This window comes from Stegastes partitus, unplaced genomic scaffold (assembly GCF_000690725.1).
Source record: "Stegastes partitus isolate 25-593 unplaced genomic scaffold, Stegastes_partitus-1.0.2 Scaffold120, whole genome shotgun sequence".
NCBI classification, from domain to species: Eukaryota; Metazoa; Chordata; class Actinopteri; family Pomacentridae; genus Stegastes; species Stegastes partitus.
This window is the reverse complement of record NW_007577851.1, coordinates 314844-329711: the sequence shown is the minus strand read 5'-3', so window position 1 is coordinate 329711 and position 14868 is coordinate 314844. Positions and strand designations below refer to the sequence as shown.

The window sequence follows — 14868 nt, the reverse complement described above, 5'->3', positions numbered from 1 at the left end:
TTCATTGTAGTTACAATAAGGTATGACGTGAGCCTTAATGTGATGTAGCAAAGGCTAATGTAATGGAACAGAGCATAAAATAATATGTTAGGGCACGACACAGGAGGAGGTAGGAGGAGGTGAGGGAAGAGAAGAGAAGAGAAGAGAAGAGAAGAGAAGAGAAGAGAAGAGAAGAGAAGAGAAGAGAAGAGAAGAGAAGAGAAGAGGTGCGCAGTAAACAGAGATACTTCAGTTCATAAGACTCAGAGGGAAGCCGAGTAGAGAGAAGCACTTTGAGACGGCCTGAGGGGACAGTCATATGACTATTACGGTTTTTATGATTCACATGTCTTTCTCTTAATATGTCTATATAACTAAGGATACAGCATATGGGCACATGGGGGCTTACCGGACCACCAAGCAACACACACACACACACACACACACATGCGCACACACTCACACACCCTGAGCAGCACTAAAGCTGACAGCTTTGAAATTATAGCTTAACCGGCTGCTCTGAGAATGCTCAGAGAAATGCATAGCAATAAATGGCGCTCTCCTGAGGTACAAACACCTGCGGATTAACCCGCTTACACATATTATGTACTATCTTTACACTATTAAAAGACTGGCTTTGTACATTTGCTTTAAAAAGGAGATTTTGTTGAAGCATTAACACAGCCTTAAGCCTAATTTTACTTTTGACCACATGGACTACAGAAGTTCTAGGCTATGTAGATTTGTAGCCAGATCCTGCTTGGTTGGTTACATGGTAATAACTTTGTTACTAAACCTCACTTAGGTGCCCGATATAGGAAACCACATTCAGCATCATTATAACTGGAGCCCAAAGTGACCCGTCACTAATGCTGATAGGTAGAGAATGTGGGGACAACCGAGATCACTCAGCACTGATTAAATCCTGACGATAATAACTGTACAGTACATCACTCATCCATATTCATCAAGCACTGACATGCATCTGTTAAGTAATCACAGCGGGGAAATATAGACATGGGTGTGAACAATGTCAACAACCCTGTATAATGTGTGGCACTAGAATGCAAGCAATTTAGGTAATGAAATTGCTGCCGTTTATGTTGATTGATATGATGAAATTAACAAATACATACTTATACACTGGAGACAGCACAGGCAGCTCTTTGGATTCTCTGCATTGTGGGTTATTTTTACACCCAGCAGCAACAATTATTCTTACAGGAGCATTACACTGAAATGTATGGGTTTCCTTTAATCTGTTTAATATACACTACAAGATGGATGACATAACTAAAGTCTTTTCTCAAGCTGTACAGATGGAGGGAGGGGGAACGGAGGCCTGGCTGAGAAAATATACAGGGTTAGTGGATTGAATCAAGGACTTTGACCAGCTTTGGGAAATGAGTGGGCAAACAAAATGACAGACTCATCCCTCTGTCCCTCTGCTCTTTGCTCTCCCTGATCTCGCGTTCTTTTTTTTTCACTCCCTTATCAGTGCTGATGCTCTCAATCTGTCACAGTGACTGGCTGACTGCATAATAATTTGCCTAAATTGAGCCATAATGCGCCCTGTAAATTTAATTTTGTCTCAAAACCAGATTAACCCATATGACAGGATGCACATGTCTGTCCATGCATGTGCGCCAGCATGGGTATGTGCGCATTGTGTGTGTTTGTGTGTAGATACACTATGTGCTTGCCAAGACCCTTAATCCCAGGAGCGTATGCTGAATAAATCAGAGGAGTATTTCTGAGTGAGAGAAAAAAAAAAATCCCAATCCCTTCAAACACTGCCCATGGATGCAACCAGTCATGAGAAAGCCAAGCACATGGACCGACAAAATCAGCATGTTGTGTGCACGTACACGCACACGCGTACACACACACGTATATTCATTTCAAACTGGGGTTGGAGAAAAATGAATACATGTGAACATGTGCCTCTGCCTCATTACAAAAATAGCAACTGCTCTCTTGCTGAATAACGTCAGAAAACATACCTTACATAAAACTTCTTAAATTCCTTACATACTGTATAGTATTTAAAGATTTATAGAATCCTGGTTTTCGCTAATTTCTACCCAACTTTAACCCTGAAAAAGCACATTGATTTATACCAATCTTCATCCAGGTTTTAGTCCCAGCACACCCTTAGGCTCTTGTATTTTCTGCAAGAAGATGCTGCCCTAAGTAGTTTGCAGTAAACAATGTGCTCCTACAATGACCGCATCTCAGAAAATCTTTCGTAATCGGATGTGAGCATGAGAACCGTGGAGAAAGCTCAAATGTGCTGCTTATTAAGGCACTCCTAAGGTTGTTTTTTTTCTTAAAGGATTCCTACAACCACCAAGCTTTTTGTGCTATTGATCATTTTAACATTCAAAATAAAGGCCGATGAATAAAGATATTTTATACATAGTAAAAAATATTGTAATATAAATAATAAGGATCCCTAAAATTTTTCATTCCCTCTTCTGTCAAACATGAACAAGCATCTGATCGACCGTCTCTCTCTCTCACACACACACTCACACACAAACACACACACACACACACAATCCTCTTCCATCATAACCGTTGCTACAGTACACTGGAGTGGTGTCAGTGGCTTGACATTTTTCCCTGGAGACGGAGCTGCTTGGCAGGTCTGCTCAGACAGACAGTTAGACAGACAGGTAGGATTATTAAATATGTATTGCAGTGCAGTGATAGGACACCGGGGGGCATTAACCATTATAAATATATAATTCAGTTCTGCTGCATATTTCAGCCTCCTGGACGAATGGCACCCCAGCATACAAGCCTGCTGATTAGCATCCCAATGCTAAAATGCATCTCAATTAGACGGAGTGTCAGCCCTCATTTGGCGAGGCAGGGATCGAGATGGATTGGACCAATGCATAAATGAGCAAATAAATAAAAGCACCATGCTGGAGGACGGAGGAAAAGAGAGGAGAGGAGGAGTCAGGTGTCACCGAGCAACAGCTTGTAGATTTGCTGATAGATTGACTGTGAGCCGGCCTTAAACTTTAATCACTGCTTGACTGTTTAATAGCAAAACAAGTCAAGCCACTCTTTCTCGCAAACTTTATCTTTACGCTGTCCCCAAGCCATTTTTTCCCCATCAACACTATACGATTCGCCCGCTCTCTCCTCTCTCTTTATCTTTCAAATCCCTTGTTACCTGTTTCTCAGCCTGCCTTTGCTTTCTCCACATTCCTCAGTCATCTATCCTCCCGTTTCCTTCACTATCCCTCTGCTCCTGTCCATCATTTACCAATCATCATCTCATTTCCTTTCTTTCCAGTTACAATTCCCCTTTCTTCTTTAGAGATTCTTTGATTCCTCTTCGTCTATCCTGCTCTTCTGCAAATCGCTCCCTGAATCTTCCTTTTCCCCAGTCTCTCCTCTCCAGTTGAATCTTATCTCCCTGGTCTCTCCGCTACCTCTGCCTGACTCCATCTCAGACATTTTTACATCGGAACTGATATATTCCAAAAAGAGACATTTGCACTCTCAAAAATGGAAGCACTCGGAGTACGTTCTTTGCCAGAATTGATATATGGCATTTTGGCATGATGCCCCAAATTCCCTTGCTCTTTTTCTCTTTATTTTGCTGTCTCCTTTTCCACCCATCATCCTCTTTACTCCCTCTCCTGTTACTTTCATCGCCTTCTCTCCTCTCTCTCCCTCCTTTCCTGGTGACAGAGCGTAACTCTGAGCATGTTGACAGCGAGCCAGAGGGCCAAACCTGTCGCCTCAACCCCTGGGGAATCAATCATCTGAGCCAGGATCAATACCAAGGAGCCATATCCTGGACTGGCTACCAACTTGGCTGACAGCAACTGACCGGGCAAAGAAAAAAAAAAAAACAAACATCCAATGCAGTGCACACACCCATTTAGCATACACCACTGCACAAACACCGAGATGCACAAATACATTCACATCCAGAAATAGTGTCATCAGTTGCTCTGAAACAAATACAGTACAAATGTATTCTGGGTAGTGAATGAGAATACATGTGTGCACACATGGAGGAATGTCTCTGTTGTGACTGAATTTGTCTTGCACAGTCAAGCGTGTACCCTTCCCAGCGTCACTCAGACTTATTTTGGTTTCAGACCGAATTTGGTTGACCACAATCTCTCACAGTCTACCTCCAATTCCTCAGTTTGCACGGCAGAAGTCCAATAATGGGCCCCTATATCGTGTCTGCATTATACATCACCACAGCGTCAGATCACTCAATCTATCATCGCGTGGACCTCTGTAGGGGAAACCACCACTTATCAACCCACTACAAGTAAATTAGACAGACATAATAGGGCTGAGCAGTGGCAGGGGGTGGACTGTGATTGGCGCAGTGTGTGTGTGATCACTGATGTGTAGTGCACTTTAGAGGTACAATGCAGACAAAATAATGTGTCGCTGGCAATTATGCTAAATGTAGTGAACATCATTCACAAGTGGAGGAGGCGTGGTGTGAAAAGTGACACGTTAATGACAGTGAAACGCTTCTGAAAAGGCTTTCTGTCTTACCTGCTTCAAACACCCGATGATATCTTTCAGCAGATATCCTCAGTGACATTAATATGGGTAACGCTCATCGTTCTCTATATTCACCACCAACACCTACCGAGGCGTGAACGGTATACTCATTTCAGCTCATTCATGGACATTTCCATTCCGAGTGGAGAGGGAATGTCAACGCCGCAAGGACAAAAAAGCCCCCACATCAGATACTCACAATGACTAACAAATATCCGTCTAGGTCAATGTTATTTTAGCCTCAAGACTGTTTAATCTCAGCAAGAGTGACTTAAAGTGACCTTTACCATCAGTGGAGGAGTACATTAATAGGTGCCACTCCTGTTGATTGTAATAAGATGGTGTCTGACTGGGGTCCATAGCGATGATTGTAATGTCAGTGGGGGCGAATATAGCGGCACCGAAATTATATGGCACAACATCAGCTTCAAATATCCATGTCTTCATCTTCATCTAAATAGAAAATAGACCCCAAGATGCTTATCCATCTATTTTTAAAAACTATTAACAAACAATTATGTAAATCAGTCAAATATTAAACATTCAAAAAATTGCCATAGAAATTATGCAATATGTCAAGCCAAGAAAAAACTATGTAAATATAATCAACCCGACCTTAAAGTGTGTGTTTACTGCAGTACACCAAATTAAATATATATGCATACACACCATTATGTCCTTTTTACTCATTTGGCTGATGCTTTTATCCAGAGTTTTACTGGCTTGTCCCACAGGAAACAGAACATTACCCTTTCCATATTACCAAGATAAAACCTTTAGAGCAAAGAGCACTATTACTAGTCATAAAGTGCAGTGGGAGCAGTTGTCTGCCCAGTCCTGTTGCAGGACTGGAATTTATCGCTATATAATCCTTCACACAGCGTTAAGTCTGCTGTTGGCTAGCAGTTTAGTGGGGGGGGAAAAATGACGCACCTTGTTTCTGGAAGAGTTGGCTGCTGACAATTTCAGTCATGGAGGCCACCTTCTGTTTCTGGAGTTTCTCAGGGGGGATGCAGGCATAGAAGTCATGCAGCAACTGACTGGGGAGCGAAACGATAGGAGGTGGAATGAATAATCAGCAGCATCATTACATGGGAAGAGCAACAGGTTTGTTTTCTCGAAAATGAGCACAATAAATATTCAAGAGCAATTTTCTACACATTATTGTACGTGTTCTGAATTTTAAGGCAAAGCTCTGGTTGTTTGCACCATATAACTGATTCAGAGATCAAAACGAAAGCATCCATTAACAAGTCCAGCTTTAAACATCTCACCTTTGGAGTTGTAAAATGTGCAGCTACTAAAAGCAGCAGACGTATCGCTGTGGAAATATAAGCGGAGCAGTCTGTGCTACATGAAAACAAATGAGCCGAAGCCAAAACGCCCTTTAATGAAGACACAGGTTTAACTTATCCTCTGCCCCAAATTCCATTTTAGAATAATTAAACAGGCTGGTTGCAAGCCCTGGTGCCACTTAGAAAGATTGAACGTTCAGAGCATGGTGAACCCTCCATCTCCATTTTTCATCTGTATCTCACTTTGTCTCTGTCTCTTTAAATTACATCACGTAGGCTGCAGTAGCACTTTCAATAATGATATAAATGAATGAAATGCACACCCTCTGCTCCCAAACCCAAATATAACAAAAAGGTTTGTGTGACTTTTGATGTGCTTTGGCTGGCACAAGTACAGGCCGGGGCACCGAGGCTCAGAGTGGACTTATCATGCCCACTAATCATCTAAACTGAATCTAATTAAAATCCAAAATGTCAGCCTATACCCTACGGACATGCAGAGGACACACCGAGCCAACAAAACACATGCATAACTGACAATGTCTGTGCTGGTACCACTCCACAGATCACACTACAGGTGGGTTTACAAGGAGCAGGGGTGTAACCAGACAGGAGATGAGACAAAGCTTTGATGTCCACCTCATGCACGGTGATTGTAATTCACACAGCTTGCTTGTGGAAAAGTCTGCTCGAGGCAATTCTGATCAAGAATGCAGTGGGGACCTTACTTTCAAGTTGAGATCGCTCAGATATGTTGTTGCGTGCAAAAAAAAGGAGGGAGAAGACGACAATAAAGGGTGAGTGAATATGCGTGGAAGAGAGAAAGAGAGGAAAATGAATGACAGTTGATGAGAATATATGTCCTGACTGCCAACTTTGTCCCCTCCCCACACACCTTTCTACCAGTGTACGTGTCTATTTGCATGTGTGTGTGTCTGTGACGCAGGTGTTAAAGGTAGCACCTTTGCGACAACTGTGTTGACATCGAGCCACTAGAGGGACTGAACTGGCAGATGCAGATAATCCGCAATAACACACACATGGGCACACAAAAAACGCACACAGGTCACAGAGAGGTGAAAAAGAGGGATTATGACAAAGAGAGCTTTGAGAAAAAAGTAAAGAAATCATCAATTAAGATCCTCTTTCGTGTATAGCCTGTCTATGGGATTGCTAGAAGACAAATAAAGGGTTTGTGATTTGTTGTTTGAAGTAAGAACAACCATCTGGTAAAGCGTGTACACCTGAAGTTATTTTCCGGGCTAAACAGTTTATTGTAAGTTTGATTCTGGGTCAGGGAGAGGTTAAGCAAGCCATTCCAAGTCATTTTGTTCTTCTGGAGTCTGAGAATAAAAGAGAAGGGGTTCAAAATGGCTTTTGTTTGATGGTTTTGGTGAAATTGTCATTTCACTCAGGGGCACGCGCTGGAGCTGCAGAGTGTGTTGGAGTGCTTGTCCTTGTGTGTCCACGTCCGTTTGATGAGATTTTTATCACCTAAAAAAGAAGGGAAGGTTCGACCTAGATGGGATGCGGGGGAGACAGAAGAATGGGGGTCACTAAACAAAACCAAGAGGGCAAACTTGGTCTGAGTCAGGTCCAAAAAATCCCCTGTGTGTGTGTGTGTGTGTGCCTAAACGAGACCAGAGATAAGGCGTTAGTACGTGTGTCCGTATGTCTGTGTGTTTAAGGATAAGCTTACCTGAGGAGTTTGGCATCAAATACTTTCTCAACGTCGTGGAGGACAGTTGGCAGGTACTTCAGAGCTGCAACCTGATGACAACACACACCCACACACACAACAAGTAAACACTGTTAAAATTACCGCCTTGAAATCCTGTGGAAGGTGACTTTGCCATCAAATAGGCTGTCTGCACATGTGTGAGAAAATATTACTTTTCACAGGGCCGCTTATCTGTCTAACTTTTTGTGACTGGATCTGTTTGTATGTCTGCCTCTGTGTAAGTACTGAGAATAAGAGGACGACATGAAGCAGCAGAATACTAATGCAGTTGGAATCCGATTGAGAGATCACATTAGAGGAGTGGGAACATGAGGAAAAGATGAGACGTGTCAGTCAGGAAATGTAGAAAAACAGAGGGAGGAGAAAGAGGGAGGGGGTGAGCATAAAGAGGAGAAGAGTGTGGAAGGAGTGTAAAGAGGTTTACTAGTTGTGAGCGTAAAGGTGAGCGCACATGATTACCCTGAGCAGCAGCGTGGTGGTGTAGTCTGTCCGCATCAAGTTGTTGATGGACTCAAAAAGGCTCCTCAGTGACTCCTCAAACTCCGCCTGCTCCTTCCCCTCGTACAGCCTGGAAGGGCAGGAGGGAATTAATGGAAATGCAACAGGAAAAACAACAACGAGCACAAAGAGAAGAGGGCAGTGGCAGAGGCCATGACGTGACGTGATTATTAAAGGGGAGGAAGGGATAGATGAAAGAGGAAAAACAGATTGAGGAAGTAAAAGACATGACAGAGAACAACAGGTGTGGTGAATAATAGCTGGGAGTGGTACGTGGAAAGAAAGAATTAGAAACAGAAAAGGCCTTATTGATATTTTTTCTGAGTAACACAAATCTGGACAGATTGTTAAGTGATATGCAAAATCAAGTGAGTTTATTAACTAAAGTATAATAACATGAAATAATAACTTTGATGGACACACATGGATTGAAAGGTCTTTAGGATTTAGTAGACAATATGCATGCTTGATTTCTACCATCTGTTGCCTCCATCACTTGAACCATGACATGATCCTTATGATGAATCCAATAGCTTACAGGAATTTAGGTATTTTTTCCTATATTATGTACTTATTTAAGCCCTGCCTCTTACTGTCTCATAAAGTACTCTTTACGGCAATCTAAGATTACATCAAAAATTCTACTACCAACTTCTTCTGGTTATACTTCAGCTACTTTGTTGTATATCATATCTGAGAAGATTCAGTAGGATGCTACATGATAATGAGATATGATAATCTGACATATAACAAGTCACCTCTTGTCTAACTCTATAACAAACCTGTGTCTGTGACTAACCAATTTTATGCCCTTCATAGATTTTCATTTCCTGAATTATTCCACGTGCTGTTACTTCTAAAATCAGACGCTTCACCAGAGTGCAAATTATTTTGCAGGATTTGTTTTTCTTCACAGTTTAAATTGATTCAAGGTTTCTAATGATAATGTCTTTAAAGTTGTCTTCATCGAGCCAGCATTTTTCTGCACTAATAAAGAGTAATCTAGCAACAAGTGAAATTAAATTATTGTGTTTTTATGGAAATCAGCTGAATTTGCTGCAGTTTTTTACTTTTTTTTTTTTTTTTTTAATGTGGTTGAAAATGCCCTTAGCATGTAGGCGATATATTACATTTAAACTCTTCAGTCAATATTTCATTTTAAATTTGAAGCTGTAATGCACACAGGAAAAGTATCATACTGCCTAAATAATAATGAGATCGAGCTACTCAGTACGCAATTGTAATTCAAGGCACTAGATTCAATTATAGTGATGCATAAAACCAGTGCAGTATTATGTTGACAAGATATTTTGCTGCCAAGGTAAAACTAAACATTGATAAGAACTGACTGCTGTGATTACAACATCCCCTTACTTAAAAAAAAAAACAAACTGGGTTATGTTTGTTGCTGCAAATCACATTGCATCCAAACGCCCACACATAAATCTACCATCCCTTCAGTTTCACTTCCTCCACCCCAAGCAAACTCTCATCCATCCCTTCAACTCTTCTCTTCCCCCTTTCCTTCACCATCCTTGCATGATTCAGTTGCGCAGTTGTTAATTACAATAGAAGTTACGAGTGCTGGAGGGAAGGATTATCATGTGGCACACAGCGAATTTAGCATGTGGAGGGAGGGATTAGGCGGTAACACACAGAGGTATTATCACTGGGCTCTTTGCAGAGTACAGTTATGATTACAGACGCATTGTCCTGCTTAATCCACCAGCCCTGTCTGCGCATAAGTGTGTGTTCCTGTCTGTGTGTGCAGAGATATCGAGATGTGTCAGTGCTCAGTTGTACAACACACATACAGTATACATTTGACTAGAAGAGTTGTGTATTTGGTTCAGTGGCTGATCACTTTAATCCTTTTTCAAATGACGCATGTGGAAGTAAAAATTACAATTGCACACTCAAATTCAGCCACACAAAACAATGCAAGTATGTCATACTTGTTCAGCAAACTAATACAAGAGACAGATGGTGAAAGGAGAGGTATAAAGGAAAGACAATCAGCAGGGAGGAGGGAAAGGACTGGAGGGCACTGCGGAAAAGTCTGCGGAAATGATAGAGGCAGGACTGTTTAGTTGCATATAGTTGTGGGTGAGAGGCAAAGAAAAGCAGAACAGCAAGGCACCACTAACCATGTCCCCAATGAGTTATGAAACCCCTGTCAAAGCAAATCAGTTACAAATGTTATCTTGTTTTGATTCATAATGTCAGTTCTCCCCTTGGACCAATCAGTGAAATAGTCCAATGCTCCCATTGAGAAGCCTGAAGTTTAGTCAGATTTGAAATGCAGATATTTTGCACAGTACACGGATGAGTAAATAGGAGGTGCACCGACCAAAACTGCTGAGCTGTATCTCGGTTTTAAAAGTTGGTCAGATTAAGAACGCTGCTCCTCTTAGACCAATCAGTAAAACTTGTCAAAATGCAAGAATGGTGCAGTGAAGCACACAATTACCTTAAGTAGTGTCAAATCCTATTTGTGTTTGTATTTATTCATGCAGCCAAACCCCTTAAGCCAACCCGTATAACTGCCAAAAGGCTGGAATTCATCAAAATATTGTTTGGTCTGTAAACCTTGGGACTTTTCTGTCTGATGGATGTAACAGAGCACTCAAGTGTGCACTGCTGTGATGTAAACACTGTATTATTATCAACTATTTTTTTCTGTTTTTTTTAGTCCCGGACGCTATGACTTCCTGTCAAAAGAAGACACTGTGATGATTAGAAAGGATTACTTAGTATAAGATCTCATAACAATGTGATAATCTAATGCGATGATCTTCAACGCATTAATGAGAACAGTTATTTATATTGGATGAATGCAATCTGCATCCACAGAAAAGAGCAACGGAGAAAATAAAATTTGAAGATGAGGGGTAAAAATGAAAGAGGGACAATGAGAGGACAACACAAAGGAGAAACACAGAACAACATGTGCTCAAGGGAAGGAAAAAAGAAACAGATACAATTGATGAATTAAACTACAGAGAATAAATGAAAGCTGTAGAGCATGAAGGACAGACAGAAGGTGAAGGAAAGAGTGAAATTTGGTACTGTGCGTGCCTTACATAATTTTGAAGTAAACATCACACATTCCTAATAGATTTTACATGAACACAAAGCTGGTGTGACAAGCTAATAAATCTTCAATGCCACCTATTTAACTATTAATGACTGCTAGTGTTCATGGTGATGATAATGAAGCCTTACAGATGCACCTACAGCGCTGGTGGCTCCCTTGAATACCTGATTCTCTATTGGCATGACAAGGCCTCATCGGAGGCGAAACTTGACGTGAAAAACTTTAGATGCGCATGAAGTTGAAACTGTCGGGCAGCAAGTAGTTGGAAGACAAGAGATTGAGAAGGAGAGAGAGTAACCAAGAGAAGAGTGCAAGAGTTGTTGCTTTACAGATACTCAGGGGAGGATGGTGACTGAAGCACAGTCAATCCAGGAGTAGCAGAGGGAAAATGTGATGCACAAAGATGCACACCAAAATGTATATGTGTATACACACACACAAAAGCAAACACCAATCTACTTGAGGAGCTTTGCCAATGCAAACAAATCAGCGCTCATTGATAAACACACCATGATGCTGAGTCTTTGGCTCTTACCATTTGATATTCCCCCTAATATTATGGGAGTCAGGTTTGGACTAAGTGAGCACACCCCACCTGTGTCTCATTATGCCGATGATATTTTGTTATACCTCACTGAACCTGCAAATTAATTCCCACCAATATGACAACACCTTCAAGATTACGGTGCAGCCTCGAGTTACCAATTTAACTTTACTGAAGTTGAAATCCGGACGTTTAATATACAGCATAATTACACTCTATCACATCTCCTCTAAAATAGCTCTTTAATGCAATTAAAAAACCTTGGTACCCAGATTAGAAATTCATTTGGCCGGGTATACTGTGATAATTTCTCAATAATGCCAGAACAAACAGTTCATTTTAAATTTCTCATTCAGTTAACAGATATTTGTAACGGGAAAAAAAGCTCATGTAGTAAAATAGTCTTATTCAGACCTTTGAGGTACACTGTGGTCACTGCCAAAAATGTAAATCAGTTTTACAAGACTACTGGAAATTTAAAAAGACAGACTTGGCAGTGGTGAAAGGACTGACAGACTGACAAAGTCTATAAAAATTAATACACTGCATCACAACTTTGCATGTATAAATTCTAGACAATTGCGTCCTATAGACCCACACACACACTCTAGTCAACAACAGGCAGCACGCTTAACACAGCAGTAGATCATGTCTCTTTCAATTTGTCAATCTAAACTCTAACGCTGAAGGTATACAAAATGCTGCTTGAGCTTATCATATGTTGCAGATTTGAACTCATCATGGTGGGTGTTTCTCCTGCTGGAACTTTGTCTGCCCATGTTGGCTGCCCATTCAGCAGTCCTGCCCCTGACATTAGCTCCCATTTGGTTGCTGCACTTCATCATCAATGCTTATTAGCAACATTAGTGCTGTAATCAGCAGGCTTTTCTTACAGAGCTGTCACAAATGATTACTTTGGCGATGTAGAGTCACTGAGTGCTGAGCGTGTGTATGTGACCTCAACAATTTCCAATTGTGGATCCAAAAAAGAAATTTGAAGTCATTATCAGTCCAACAAACACACACACACACACACACTTACTGGGAGTAGAGCATGCGTGAACGAACGATGAACTTGAAGATGTACTCGAGGGCTTTGAGGGTTCGGAGGATGGGCTCACACTGTTCTCCTCGGCTGGACACATCAAGATACCTCTTCAACACCGACATCAGCTTTCTGGGAGCAAGCGATACGGAGAAAAGAGAGAGATAGAGAGGAGAGAAGGAAATCAAAATCAGTCAGACAGAATTGTCATTTCTTTTCTGATGTTCCACAGGTTGGAAAGTTAATCACCAACTCCATTTTTCACTTCCATAGAGCAGAAAGAGAGAGTGCAACAGAGTGCGAGTGAATGAACGACAGAGAGAGAGAAAGAGAGAAAGACTGGCAGGGAGGTGGAAGTGGGGGAAAAAAATAGTAAAATAGTATTTCACACCTCAACAGATGTACCTTTCACACAGCTTACAGACATTTTTATTTGCCCTCAGATGCATGCTGAAAAAATCATTCTCCAACATATGCGCACCCCACAGGCATCTTTAGACACACATAAATATTCTGGTGTGTCAAAGCAGTTGAGAGAGGTGTGGGAGGCACAGAGTTCAGTCTAAGTTTATGACCCGTCAGCATTTCCCTGCCCAAGTTCTCTCTGCGTTGTCTCAGTGGTCTACAATACTAACATCTTTAGAACGTGTAAAACAGTCGATCTACAGGGAGTCAAGATCAAGACTTTGGGCTTTGTGTCTACTCCACTTCCAAGAAGTGGCAACAAGGGATCACACAGTAACTGGTTTAAAACTACCCAATCCTCTTAAACAGTAAAAAGTCCCCTTAAAAAGTGAAGTCTAATCTGGCCCCACTGCAATCAGGGTGGTCTTGGAAATAATACCAAAGTTATTACAAATCAGTCTTTCCTGGTTTTTGTTTTGGTGCACGGCTTAAAGCCAAGCATGGGAGGATTTATTCTTTTTGAGAGTAGTTTAAAATGTAGTGAGAGGGAGTTAGAGAGTTTTACATAACAGCCTCTGGGCTGACAGGCGATAAGCTGCAGTGACCCTCTTAAAGAGGGTGAACACACTAGCAGGGGAGGGATGGAGTGATGACGGAGAGACAGATGAATAGATGGGGAGAGAGAAGAAAGAAGAGTGGAGAGGAGGAGGAGAGTGGCGGGGATAATTGGGCAAAAGATGTTAAGAGAACGAGAAGAAGCAGTTGGGGAAGCAAGAAAAGATGCAGAGGAGGAAAAGAGAGCGGGTGGAGTCAGCCATATCTTTAGACATGTTTTTAATTTCCTAACTGAGGCCTTGGCAAAGCAATCAAATGTGTTCTCTAGTGCCCAACTGAATCAAGTAAAGTGAATTAAGTAAGAGAACAAAGCAACCAGAGGTGTTAAAAGTGTGGCTAGCTTGAGGGTTCAGAAAAGAAGCGTACTCTAATCTTATTCAGTCAAGTGCTGAAAGGCCAACTCACACACTGACCTCCAGTGGCGACTGAACACAATGCAGTATTTAGTCACTTACCATCAGATCTTCAGATGACTAATGCGGTCTAATTACTGTGCTTTAGGCAGCCCTGTTGAACTTTCTAGGAATCGCAAAACAGTTTGCTTTTTACATTACCTGATGACATTTAAAAGATTTCATAACTCCAAATAAGTGGGCGAGTTGTCTCATGAAATGCTTTGATGACCGTGTGGATATTTAAACAAGAACAGTGCAAAATCTGCTAATACCCATGGTAAGCGTGGTTTTTGTCTGTTTGCCGACATTAAGTCGAACAACAATCCGCTGCCACTTTTATCAACAAGAGCAAAACTAAAGCCTTGGAGAAAATGGTGGAATAATGCTTGAAATGTCAATTTTCAGAAGTTTCTATTTGAGTTAATCACTTCCCAGACAGCGGATATGTTTAAATCGGAGTGGAAAACCAGCATTTGTTGCGACTGAAGCACAAACCGAGGCAAATAAGTCTGCCTTGATCTATAAATGAGAAGACATCAATGAGCCAAACATTAAACCTCCTACAAATGAGGTAAATAATACTGGTCACCTGCGACTGGAGGCCTCCCCAGGTTGGACAATGCACGCTGCCATGCCACAGAAACTGCTAAGGAATCATTCAAGAAGCACGACAAAGAGCTCACAGCACCGATGCAACCTC

General features: G+C 41.5%; 1 protein-coding gene across 1 annotated transcript in view; it reads right to left on the bottom strand.

The window, feature by feature from the left end:
- The window catches only part of dock2 (dedicator of cytokinesis 2), a 100000-nt gene that overhangs the window by 67236 nt on the left and 17896 nt on the right, over positions 1-14868 (bottom strand). The window contains exons 21-24 of the mRNA XM_008278326.1: positions 12751-12885; positions 8029-8137; positions 7528-7598; positions 5467-5573 (exon numbers count right to left, since the gene is read on the bottom strand). Coding sequence (XP_008276548.1) covers positions 5467-5573; positions 7528-7598; positions 8029-8137; positions 12751-12885 — 422 coding nt within the window. The remainder of the gene's footprint in view (positions 1-5466; positions 5574-7527; positions 7599-8028; positions 8138-12750; positions 12886-14868) is intronic.